General features: G+C 39.3%; 1 protein-coding gene across 16 annotated transcripts in view; it reads right to left on the bottom strand.

The window, feature by feature from the left end:
* INTS13 (integrator complex subunit 13) overlaps positions 1 to 13,064 on the bottom strand; it is a 38,027-nt gene that overhangs the window by 24,679 nt on the left and 284 nt on the right. For 3 of the 16 annotated variants that reach the window (XM_039542499.1, XM_039542466.1, XM_039542488.1), the window contains exons 2-8: positions 12,234 to 12,362; positions 11,526 to 11,622; positions 10,532 to 10,667; positions 8,062 to 8,293; positions 4,815 to 4,889; positions 1,636 to 1,838; positions 572 to 652 (exon numbers count right to left, since the gene is read on the bottom strand). In XM_039542499.1, coding sequence (XP_039398433.1) covers positions 572 to 652; positions 1,636 to 1,838; positions 4,815 to 4,889; positions 8,062 to 8,286 — 584 coding nt within the window. In that variant the 5' untranslated portion in view covers positions 8,287 to 8,293; positions 10,532 to 10,667; positions 11,526 to 11,622; positions 12,234 to 12,362. Of the gene's footprint in view, positions 1 to 571; positions 653 to 1,635; positions 1,839 to 4,814; positions 4,890 to 8,061; positions 8,294 to 10,531; positions 10,668 to 11,525; positions 11,623 to 12,233; positions 12,363 to 12,504; positions 12,771 to 12,802; positions 13,052 to 13,064 lie in introns of those variants that run through there. The other 13 variants (XM_039542452.1, XM_039542588.1, XM_039542578.1 and 10 more) reach the window with 11 other exon arrangements.

Genomic DNA, 13,064 nt, shown 5'->3' with positions numbered 1-13,064 from the left:
CTTTAAGAGATACCAATCTAAAGAAGCGCAGTCTTGTGCAGGGCTAAGGTACAGGAAAACATAATGGCTATAACTCAAGACCTCAAACTACAGGGTTGTGTTTTAGCATCTTCCCCATCTAGTTTCCCCTCTCTGTTAAGTTTATCTTGAGAGGCCATTTGAATGTTCTCAGTGGTAGGCAACCTGCGGCCCATCAGGGTAATCGGATTACGGGACGCGATGACCCGCCCCCCCCCCGCCATCTCCCAGTGGTCGTGGTTCTCTTTTCCCGGCTAATGGGAGCTGCGGGAAGCAGTGGGCCGCAGGGACATGCTGGCTGCCGCTTCCCACAGGTCCCATTGGCTGAGAACAGAGAACCATGGCCACTGGGAGCTGCGGGGGGGGGGCCGTGCCTGCGGACAGTCAACATCAGCAATATGTTTCACGGCCCGCAATCAGATTACCCTGATGAGCTGCATGCGGCCTGTGGGCCAGTTGCCCACCACTGATACAGATCAATATTTCATAAAAGGCACATCAAAGTTGGCATATGCGAGAGAAGAAAAACTGTGCTTGCGGATTGAACACTCACTGATCTGAATTAGCTGCAAGCTTGTTATGCTCATGAATAGTTTCCTGGACACAGTCTTCAAGCATTCGAACATGGCTGTCACTAAAAGAAGGGGGGGAAAAAATTACCTTAGAAAAAGAGAAAAAATTAACCCAAATACTTTAATAAATAGCTTATTACTTTTACAGGTCAAGAGGATTTTGAAAAACTTATGTGGCTATATTTGTTTCACTAACATATTGCTCTTACTGTTTTGGCATGTAGATGCAGCACAAATAAGAGCCAATGTCAGTTTAAAAATTCTTCAACAAAAGTATAAATAAGTTTTGCTTTGCAACATTTAAAAAAGTCAAAGTAGAATTTTAATTAAATATCCACAACCTTATATTTTTTTCCTAGATGCTTGTACAATTGAACAAAATTTCAAATCTTGTACACTAAGCCCCAATCTGCAACTTTTTATGCATCTGTGGACTGCTCTGCCTGTGAGCAAGGCGGCACAGGATAGGTCAAAGAACTTGTCCACACTTGAAAATTAATTTGGATTAAAATATGTTGTGAATTTCAAGCACACCAGCTATTCAGGAATGTACAGACACCCCTCCCCTTTCTCTTATTCATGAATAAGAGTACCTTCTTCCAATTTAGCTTAATACACTCTGATTCCTGAATAGCTCCATGTGGAGACAAGCTTTAATTCTGTATCAAAATTATTAACCCTTCATAAAGCATTAATCCCAACAGCACTACACTACTATACTCCTTAGCTCACCAAAACTCTTTAACCAACTCTCTCCTGGAAACTTTCTATCATTAATGCTCACTTATGTAAAACAAGGAGCTGTTATCTAGAGTGCCTCAGCTGACCTTTCCTGGTGGAGTACATTAGGAGAGAACTTGTCTGTAAAATACTGGTAGCCAAAATCTAACTATTAAAGAGATTATATGTCAAAATAAAAATACTGAACTACATAAAGAAAAAAAAAAATAAGAATCAGAAGACAAAGGATCTAGCCTACTTATAAAACTATTACTTTCCAAAAATATATATAAATAAATAAAAAATTGTATAATCCTGTAAACACCTTTTGGCATTCGTAATGCAGATTATTCTTCCTCTGTTTCCAACACGTTCTGCATTTTCCATTAGCATGGTTCGGGCCTCATGCTGGTATTCTGTGATTTTGCAGAGAGTTTCTACTGCTGCAACCAAACCGTGCAGTATGCTGCAACATTCTGGGTCCGCACGAGGATTAGGTGGTCCAACAGCTGCTAGAGCTGCCATTAACTGGTTAAAAAGAAAAAAAGGTTTTGTTGTGAAGTTATGATCTTCGCTATTACAGTAAAATGATCTGTTACTAGAAATCATTAATTACAATTTATTCTACATACAAATTAACATTGTCAGGAAGAAAAAAATAGAGCAATAGTCAATTGATTTTGACCTATAACCAACTTGCTGGGCTAAATATTTAGCCCTAAACTCACCGCCTCCAGCAGCAGCGCAGAAGTAAGGGTGGCACGATATGGTGCACTGTCACTCTGACTTCTGCACTCCTGTGGAGCTGGGCTCCCTGCCAGCAGCCACCACTTTCCAGCCACACAACTCTAAAAACAGTGCAGAAGTAAGGGTGGCAGTACTGTGATCCCCTCTATGATAGCCTTGCGCTCCCCTCATGGGTTGGGATCCCCAGGTTGAGAAATGCTTACTTAAGGGCTTTACATGTTTATATTTTGCTGTCTTTAAATACACATTCATGCTTTGTTACAACACTGTGAAATTCAAGATTTTAAAATGTTAGGAGCATGAAATTTACAAAAATGGACAATGAATTTGTTAAGGCCCTAGCAATTAGCCAAGACACAACCCCATGTTCTGAGTATCCCTAAGCCTCCAACTGCCAGAAGCTGGGACTGGACAACAGTGGATGGATCACTTGAAATTGCCCTGTTCTGTTCATTCCCTCTGAAGCATCAGACACCGGCCACTGTCAGAACTAGATGGATCACTGGCCAGACCTAGTATGGCTGTTATGTTCCTAAAGTTGCAAAACCATTTCCATTATCTTCCTTTATTACACACTTCTAGTTTTCTGAAAGCTACTTCTTTTGGCTGAAAACATAATTTTTATTATTTCACTAATATAATTACGACCAAAGAGACGCTCATCTGAATTAAGATTTTTATGTAGGTCCTGACAAGAATGTTACTGATAGTTCTTTTTTACCAAGACTATGATCATTTGCTATTTCTGATGGTAAAATTAGACCTTTGATAGTTTACTTCAGATATTAAAATTAGAGCAGGCCAGGAAACAGGAAATTTTTTGGCCCAAACTGGGACAAAAAATTGAAAAACCTCAATTTTTCATGGAACTGGGTGTTTGTTTTATTTTGCTTTGGAAACCAAAATGTTCATCTCAAGGGGAACGTTTTGGTGATTCTAAAATGAAATATGATCCCCTAGGTCCCAGGCTCCCTGGAAGCTCTGGGACCTCCACTCTGAAGTAGCCTGCCCAGCAGGAAACCTAGAAGCAGTGGTTCCAGGGCAGCCCACTAGACAGGCTGATTTGAAGTCAGGAAGTCCTGTGAACCCCAGCCTCCCAGAGGAGGGAGGAGATAAGCTTACAGGAAACCAGCCTGGTTTGCATGTTTACAACCAAATTTTCACAGAATCAACATGTTTCTCTAGATCTATCAAATTATTATTTTCCAATGAAAAACTGTTCCATCAGAAAATCTCTAACCAGCTCCAGTCAAAATGCAAATGGAGTATGTGATAGTGTCTATTAGGCATTCTTTGCCCCAAAGCTGGAGGTGTCAACAACCCCCTTCTCAGACTGGCCTATCTACAAGACTTACTCCTCCAAATGCTTAAAAGGACCAGCAGGAGACACTGACCAATTGGGAGACAGCAGGCCAGTTTAAGGCAGCTTGCCTGCTTCTGCTTGGGGCAGAGGTAGGTGAGGCTGGGAAAGAGGAGTTACTTGGTGCTCTCCCAGAACCCCAGGGCCAGGTAAGGGCCTTGCTTTCAAGTGCTGCAAGTAAGTGCTTGCCTTGGCCAGACAAATAAAAATAGACTAATTTTGAATGTGTCAACTTTTTTGAGACTGACCCTGAGCTTACGGTACAGACCTCCCTACTCCAAGCAGGTGGCCACAATTTATAGACCAGTGGTTCTCAACCTTTCCAGAGTACTGTACCCCTTGCAGGAATCTGATTGGTCTTGTGTACCCCCAAGTTTCACCTCACTTAAAAACTACTTGCTTACAAAATCAGACATAAAAATACAAAAAAGTGTCACAGCAACTATTACTGAAAAATTGCTTACATTGTCATTTTTACCATAGAATGATAAAATAAATCAATTGGAATATAAATATTGTACTTACATTTTAATGTACAGTATATAAAACCATATAAACAAGTCATTGTCTGTATGAAATTTTAGTTTGTACTCACTTCCCTAGTACTTTTTATGTACCCTGTTGTAAAATTAGGCAACTATCTGGATGAGTTGATACCCCTGGAAGACTTCTAAGTACCCCCAAGGGTATATGTACCTCTGGTTGAGAACCACTGTTATAGACTAATGCAGGGAGTGCTTACAGTACCATCCCCGGCCCTGTAGAGGGTACTACAGAGAAGTCAAAGCTGTGATGGAGTACCTTTTAATTTTGTCTTTAAATTACTACCTTTTTTCCCCTTTGTATTCCCACTGTGTTTTAGTGAATCTCTTTACAAGATTATTTTGGAACTTTTTTGCAATAAAGAGAATTTTACAGCTCTTGCCTATTTTCCTTTGTTAGTTACATGATTGTGATTTTAAAGGATGACTAATAAAAGAAACACCAAATAAAAATTCAAGTGAGTCTAAAAGAGGAGCTAGTTTCATCTAGATTTGAAAGAATACGCAAATAAAATTAAAATTGACACAAGAAAGCTAAAAGTTGTTGTCTCTATTTAAACCATTATCTTAATGATGAAAAGTTAGGTGAACTGCACACACACAAAACCTTATTCTGTGAGAAACATACAATCTTGCTAAATCCAGAATTCTCCTTCAAACAAATGAATCAATTTAACACTTTCCAATTATTATTCTCAGACAAAATATACAAGACAAAAAACTAAAACATTGGTATGTCATACCATGATAAAATGCTGCCTACTGAATATACTAAGAAAGCATATTCTTTCACTATAATTAATTTAAACTAACCTCACAAAATAAATAAATAGAGATATCATGTATTAATCATACCTCCTGCAAGTTTTGGTCTTCTTGGGTCCAGGAATTTAAGATATGAGCCCCAGAATCACTTACAATGAAATTCACCTAAAAGGTTACAAAGCAAATTTTAAGGTCACAGTAATGTATTGTTTCTTCTTACACAATAATTCTCACATGCCCACAAATTGAGCTTTGCATAGATACAAAATTTTTATCTACACCCAATCTGCAAAAATGGTCTGCGGATATCTGCATTCGCGGATATAAAGTGGAAATCCACGGCTTAGCGGGGCTCTACTAGCAGCTCCACGGGTCACCATGCACCAGTGACACAGGCCTGTGCCAAGTCCCCAATTGCTGCCCACTTCTCCCCAGAGATCTCCTGCCCTGCCTCCCACTCTGCCCTTGCTGCACCTCCTTTCCCAACTCCAGACAGAGAGGCTACAATCCTGGGCCCTCGTGTGCGGTGCCGCCCTCCCAGTAGGGGGCTCGGACATCTCTACACAGCCATGTCAGCTCTAACAAATGCAGACCTGGCCAGGACAGGCAGGGGCGACAACTACTCTCCTCACAGCACCCATTGTTGCTGCCCACTAGTTTAAAGTACAACGACACCTCTTTCAAAATGGCACTTGGCTCACTGTGCAGGAGCACATGGTTGTGCTCTCTTCCGGGAGTTGTAGTTTAAGCAAGTCTAAGCAAGCCGGGCACTACAGACGCCAGAATGCTCAGCGGGCTATTGCCACATATTGCAGCCCACTGCTGCAGGATTCAAAGAGCTGAGTGGGAGCCTCAGTGACAGCCACTCCATTTGGAAAAGTGTGTGTTGCAGTCAGAGCTCCATTCCCACCTCCTCTACCCCACACCTGCTGTTGGGGCCTGAGCATCTGCCTTGCCCCCATCCCATCTGTTACAGCGTCACCCTGATTTCTGTGGGGAGATTCCTAGAGCCCTGCATCCAAGCCATGAGCCACCAAAAATGGTCCATGAATATAAAGCACATACCCACAGATTTGCAGAGCTCTACCTATAAAAGGCAAGAGTATTATCTTTATAGATCACTCAAACCTCATGTTATTTTTACAATCAAACTAACCTGTGACCACAAGTTATAACAATTGTGCTAAATCCAGACTAACATATCTCCTTTTTATTTTAAGCAAAGATCAAGCATTTAGAAGTGCAGTGATGACACAGAAAAAATGTTCATGTACACTTAATTATCTTTTTAGAAAGTCATTATTAACACTGACTTCATCTCTTGTCTGTTAGTAGAGTATAAACAAGGAGCGGATTTTGACTGTTAACACTGCTGTTACCATTGCAAGACTAACAGGAGGAAAAAAAATGGAGCAACTCCCTTAGTATCTCAGTTATATTTTCATTAGCAATAGTTATCACTGAGCACAGATGTATTTTTTCTGTTATTTAATTAAACATGGCACTTAATCAGTGAGTAGAATTTGCTATCAGAGAAGATCATTGAGGTAAATACCCTAATGAGAGATGAAGATAAAGTTATCTAATCTATGAGTATGTGAAGGCTCATAAAGCATTTAAGCATGTACTTGGAGATTACAGTGAAGTCAATGGGACTTAAGTATATGCTTAAATGCTTTGCTGAATTGGGGCCTTAGAGAAATTACAATTTACTCTTAATAGCAGAACTGCCACTCCATTAAATTGGCATTGCAGAGAGCTACAAAAGAACTTAACATATTTATGACAGAAAGGAGTGGAACAACCTTATTACAACAACAGTTAAAAGGGTCACAAATGGGCCCAATGACAAATCTGGCATACTAAATCTTATAATTGTGAAGTGTTAATTAAAAGGCACAGTGCTTACTCTATAAAACAAAAAGGATAAAAAATTGCGCTCTGTAAAATCTTTCACTTTTAATTTCTTTAATAACTTACTTTAAACTTATTTTTCTTACAAATACACATTGCCTGTGTCATGTTAAAAAAAGTTCATCTTTCTATTTATGTTTTCAAGTAAGTTATCTCTGATTGCAATTCACAGTTCCTTTTCTCATTAACACAGTGATTCTCTTTCATTTATGTACCAAAGTGTAGGCACCTCAAAAAACCCGTTTTAGTCTTAGACGCAAACGAGAGTCATGCTGGACACAGTGGATTATGGCAGCTGGATGTGATGTCAAGCATGCACCAAGGAGTGCCATTATTATTTCAGATTTCCAGGTTAATGAAGAAAAGGAACCATAAATCACAGAAGTGACTTGTTTGGTCTTAAAGGGATGGAGAGGTCTCAAATGCATGCCAAAAGAAAAACAGACTAAGCGATCCACTATGTACTCCTTAGTTTTGTCCAAAACATATCAGCTTAACTCCAAAACAAAATAAATTAGTTTGAGAACAAAAAGGCCTGCTCCAATTCTGTGTTTTATGTACTTTGTATTATTTAAAAAGACTGAATGAAGACTAACTTCTTACAGCAAGATAAATGGATCATAACACATTATCAATCCCTCAGCAAGACTGCATTTTCCTCTCCCCCCAAAAGTGGAAGACCAGCATTACAGAAAGCAGCACTAAAGCATGAAGCTACAGGAACCGTCTCCCATACTAAATCCTGCATACAAACAATAGACCGAGAGGGCAGTACATTTTACTGTCATTTCAGCAACAGAGTCAGATATGCCAATGAGGGCAATTATTCTATTTCTCTGCCTTGCTTTTACCGTTATCCCATGAAGTACCACTCCATACTCACTTGGAGACATCTGTGACTAATTATGTAAATGATTAAATAAAAGAGGAAAGTGAGTTTCTCCTCTAAGATGACATTTTCCTAGTAATACCAAGTATTTTATGTTTTTCTTATTTATTTTCCATCAAATTTTACAAAAGTTATATCCAAGTCTGTGTAGCATCAAAATCTAGATTACATAAAACCTGAGATCAAAAGAAATGATTTAATGTTTAAATGTATGTCAGATAATAATTATTAATATTATTATAGTTGGTATGGATTTAAAAGCTCACCCACAGGGTTTGCAACCAAAGCAATGAGAGAGCAGATAACCAGAAAGTGAAAATGCTCATAAACTAAAATGAAACTATTTTCATTGTTCAACTGAGTGAAAAGGGTAATGCAACAGCTTAAATGGTGAAAAATTCAATTTTTAAAATTTCCAATGTTTTTAATCTAAGACACCTGCTTTTCTATCTGACAGTATCGAAAAATAATTTTAAAAGAGCACCCATTAAAATGAGAATTTCTACAATAAGCAGTACTTTTAGAAGCACTTACCAGTTTTTTGAAAGGAAAAATATCATACATTATTCTACAGTATTCCATAGATGATTCCACCGAGCAGGTCCACAGTGATTTTGATATGGGTGCCAGGGGTATGATTCCTTGGGTCCGATTCTTTACTAACATGTCAAACTCAACATGTTGTCTACATGATTCTGCCATATACGGGCAGTGATCCACAACAAAAACAGTTTTATGGGACTCAGAGAAAATTTTCATTTTCCTCCTGAAATGAATAAATCCTGAAATTAGACAAAAACTTACAAAGCAACAAGAAAAGACCACTATATGAACTTTGAGCCTCTGAAGATGTTTAGTGTTATTTTATTTAAATTTGTACTACAAATATTAACTTTATTAGAGAGCTGCTCTTGGTAAGATTTTAGTTAAAGATGTGCAAATATTTATACCATAAATACATATTTTCATTGTTTGTTTGCCTTACTTATGGTTGGTATTTAAAAAGAAAATCCTTCTGAACTAACAACTAGTAATTTTTTTGCAGGTCATCCTCACATAAGGATTAAAAATGAAATTAGTAAACGGTCAGTTTTTTTGCTTGTATATTTACAAATATACCTTAAAATATTATTTCTGAAAATAATGAATTACAGAGCAATAAGCAATTTTTCAGCAGCCAAAGTAGTTCATTGCAGTGACCTGAAGAAGAGCTGTGTGTACCTTGAAAGCTTGTCTCTCGTTCACCAACAGAAGCTGGTCAAATAAAAGATATGATCTTACCCACCTTGTCTCTCTAAAGTAGTTCATATTTGTAGGCGCAGTGTTCAGCACACATAGCAAAGCAAATTCGGTCAACCAAATTTATTTTCACACCAGAAATTATGCTAACTTGTGCTAGCTATGTCAACTTTTAAAAAGCCACTCATCTGTATGGTTTTTTGTGTTTTGTTTTTGTTTTTCTAACCACTTATAGTAATCTTGGGTGGTGGTACTTAAGACAAGCCATTTTTAAGAGCAAAGAAACTTTTAAGAACATAAGAACATAAGAAAGGCCGTACCGGGTCAGACCAAGGTCCATCTAGCCCAGAATCTGTCTACCGACAGTGGCCAATGCCAGGTGCCCCCGAGGGAGTGAACCTAACAGGCAATGATCAAGTGATCTCTCTCCTGCCATCCATCTCCATCCTCTGACGAACAGAGGCTAGGGACACCATTCTTTCCCATCCTGGCTAATAGCCATTTATGGACTTAGCCACCATGAATTTATCCAGTCCCCTTTTAAACATTGTTATAGTCCTAGCCTTCACAACCTCCTCAGGTAAGGAGTTCCACAAGTTGACTGTGCGCTGCGTGAAGAAGAACTTCCTTTTATTTGTTTTAAACCTGCTGCCTATTAATTTCATTTGGTGACCCCTAGTTCTTGTATTATGGGAATAAGTAAATAACTTTTCCTTATCCACTTTCTCAACATCACTCATGATTTTATATACCTCTATCATGTCCCCCCTTAGTCTTCTCTTTTCCAAACTGAAGAGTCCTAGCCTCTTTAATCTTTCCTCATATGGGACCCTCTCTAAACCCCTAATCATTTTAGTTGCTCTTTTCTGAACCTTTTCTAGTGCTAGAATATCTTTATTGAGGTGAGGAGACCACATCTGTACACAGTATTCGAGATGTGGGCGTACCATGGATTTATATAAGGGCAATAATATATTCTCAGTCTTATTCTCTATCCCCTTTTTAATGATTCCTAACATCCTGTTAGCTTTTTTGACTGCCTCTGCACACTGCGTGGACATCTTCAGAGAACTATCCACGATAACTCCAAGATCTTTTTCCTGACTCGTTGTAGCTAAATTAGCCCCCATCATATTGTATGTATAGTTGGGGTTATTTTTTCCAATGTGCATTACTTTACATTTATCCACATTAAATTTCATTTGCCATTTTGTTGCCCAATCACTTAGTTTTGTGAGATCTTTTTGAAGTTCTTCACAATCTGCTTTGGTCTTAACTATCTTGAGTAGTTTAGTATCATCTGCAAACTTTGCCACCTCACTGTTTACCCCTTTCTCCAGATCATTTATGAATAAATTGAATAGGATTGGTCCTAGGACTGACCCTTGGGGAACACCACTAGTTACCCCTCTCCATTCTGAGAATTTACCATTAATTCCTAACCTTTGTTCCCTGTCCTTTAACCAGTTCTCAATCCATGAAAGGACCTTTCCTTTTATCCCATGACAGCTTAATTTTCTTTTACAGTTTGTTAGTTTGTGCATTTGACAACATTTTGTGTATTGTCAGTTTCTCTTCCACCTCTGCAGACAGAGATTTCCCTTTTGTTCGTATGGATCTTTCACACGGCAATAGGAAAAAAAAGCATTTTAAAGAATAGGAAAATGCGATTGCAAAGTTAAAAATTGGCATAGAAACTTCGGGGCACAAATCTATTACGTGAAACTATTTTAAACTTATTATTTGAAATTAGAGATTAAGTTACCCGTGTTCTTTCAAAATTGTCACGAATCAAAGTGTTATTTCTCTGTTCAACATGGAGAACTATTTAAACAAAACATTGCTAGCAGAAACTCTACTGTAGTCTCCCCATCGTCAGCATCAGGATTTTTGGACAGTTTCTAAACACAGCGAAGACAGCATTTGTAACCAGGTTGAATGTGGATGCAAACAGTATTATAGCTGTGCTTCCAAACAAATTTCAAACATTAAAAGGAACACAATTGTCTAAAGTTTATATTCTGTAAGTAAACCAAAGAATTCAGTCCCCAGACTATGAACTATTAAAGACTTCAAGCTTTTGTATCTGCCCTTACATACAGATATGTTTTTTTCAGAACCTCCTATTATGAACCATTCCAAATGAGTTAAAAGTATTCTTGATCGATGCTGACCAGACAGGAGGTCTTTTAAAAACTGACAAAACTGAATTCAACTGTACAGTGCCCTGTGATTTTACTACCACAGTTCTCACACCATGTGGATGTGACACAATCTCCTTCACAAACACAGATTTAAGGCAGAAATCAAGATGTTCAACTTCTAAGTGCCAGAAGAGAAGGAACTCAAGATTATGTTCTACCAACCATGCTTCTTCGTATTCTGGGCTCAACCTACGATCTCTGTATTTGGGAGTAAGTCATGCCAGTTAAGTAATGGAAATGTTTCACAGACTCTTGAATCATTTTTAAGTTTTGTCTTCAGAATTAAGCCAATGTTAAAGACCTGGTGAAATGCTCAGTGTTGAAGATGGCATTTTTCAGAAACATCCATGTTGTGAATGTTCTGTTTTTCCACTAGAATTTTGTTGTTGTTGTTGTTCAATAGCACATTTGAGCTTGAAGATCTAAAAGAAACTCACTTTCTGCATTTTTTAGAATGAGCACAAATCTTTCTACTTAAAATAAAATGTAAACATTGTTTTAACTACTGACAATCTGTTTTCATAACTTCAGTCCACTGAATCACTTATTTCTTACCATTTTCTTCAACTCTAGGTACACTAAGTCAGAAAAACTCATACCCTGATGTTTCGTGGCAGTTTAATAATCACTATTCATTATGCGCAGCATTGACCTGCAGAATTCAAATATAGTATGCTTACAATGAAAAACAAGCAACCACTTAGTGAATTCAGCACTTATGACTTAAAAATATAAACTAGCCAATGTTATATAGAACAAAGTTATCAGATGCATTCCCCACCTTATAGAAATTTTTGTATTCCAGCAAACCAAGCCTCACTAACAGTTAGCAAATCCCTATCCAATTTACAATAGCTGGTCCCACACACTATCCATGTCACACTTCAAACAGTCCTTCCAATCCTATTCCCCTCAAGCCTTCTAAATTTTAGAGCTTTCCTGTTACATTAGGAACATTGATGTTCTTATTGTATCCCTTTTAAAAACAAGAAATGTTTTCATTGACAGTTTGACATTAGAATGTTTTTAGAATTAAAATCATTCAAATATGTTTATGTAAAAACTTTAGAATGGTAATATCTTTTGCCAGTAGGGTGACTAGATGTCCTGATTTTATAGGGACAGTTCCAATTTTGGGGTCTTTTTCTTATATAGGCTCCTATTACCCCCCACCTGCTGTCCCGATTTTTCACACTTGCTGTCTGGTCACCCTATTTGTCAGACCAACTTCTGTTGATGAAAGTGACATGCTTTTGAGCTTACCTAGAGCTCTTCTTGCCAGACCTGACGTTTGAAGCTGGTCTTGCTCACCAACAGAAATCAGTCCCATAAAATATTTTATCACAGCCACCGTCTCTCTCGTATCCTGGGACCAACACAACTATAACACCACTGCAAACAAAGTTTGAATGACAACGCAGCTTTAAAAAAATAATAATAATGAAGGAACCAAGCAAACCACACACACGCTGGGTTTGTTTCCCCCTGGAAATAAACAAGCACGTTTTTCGGCCTAAGGCGGACAGAGTCATACCGTGCTCCACCTTCACGTGAGGTTTTCTTCTTTCAGCCTCTAAAGGCTGATTCACACTAGCAAGCTCTGCCGATGATCTCAGCAAGAGGCGCAGCTGTCCGGATGTTAATAACAGTTTAACTACGAGCACAGCCAGACCTTAACCTCTCCCAGCGCCGTGCGAAGAAGACTTGGGCCCAGCATTAGTGGAGGGAGCCGGAAGAGCCAGCGGCAGAGCCGGGAACAGAACCCGACCCAGGAGTCCCCAGTTCCTCAGCGAGACACACAGAGGGTGGGGGAGGGGGGAGGAGTCTCTTACTTTTGCCTGATCCTCTGCCCACACAGCGGGCGCGCAGGCGCACTTGGGCTTTACACCGGGACGAGAGGGCGGCGCGGCGGCCTGGTACTTTCCACCCCCTCCTGCCGCCGCCGCTGCCCCACAGCCCGCCCCTAACGCGGGGAGCAGCCGGGCGCTCCGCTCCGCTCCCCCCTCAGGCTCCGACACCCTGAAGCTGCCGCTTCAGCCAGTAGCCCGGGGGGCCCGTCGCCGCTGCCCGGGCCTGGCCACAGCGATCCCCCCC

Source organism: Mauremys reevesii, linkage group 1, assembly GCF_016161935.1.
Source record: "Mauremys reevesii isolate NIE-2019 linkage group 1, ASM1616193v1, whole genome shotgun sequence".
In the NCBI taxonomy this organism is placed as follows: Eukaryota; Metazoa; Chordata; order Testudines; family Geoemydidae; genus Mauremys; species Mauremys reevesii.
The sequence above is the reverse complement of the archived record's forward strand: the minus strand, read 5'-3'. Positions and strand labels throughout refer to the sequence as shown.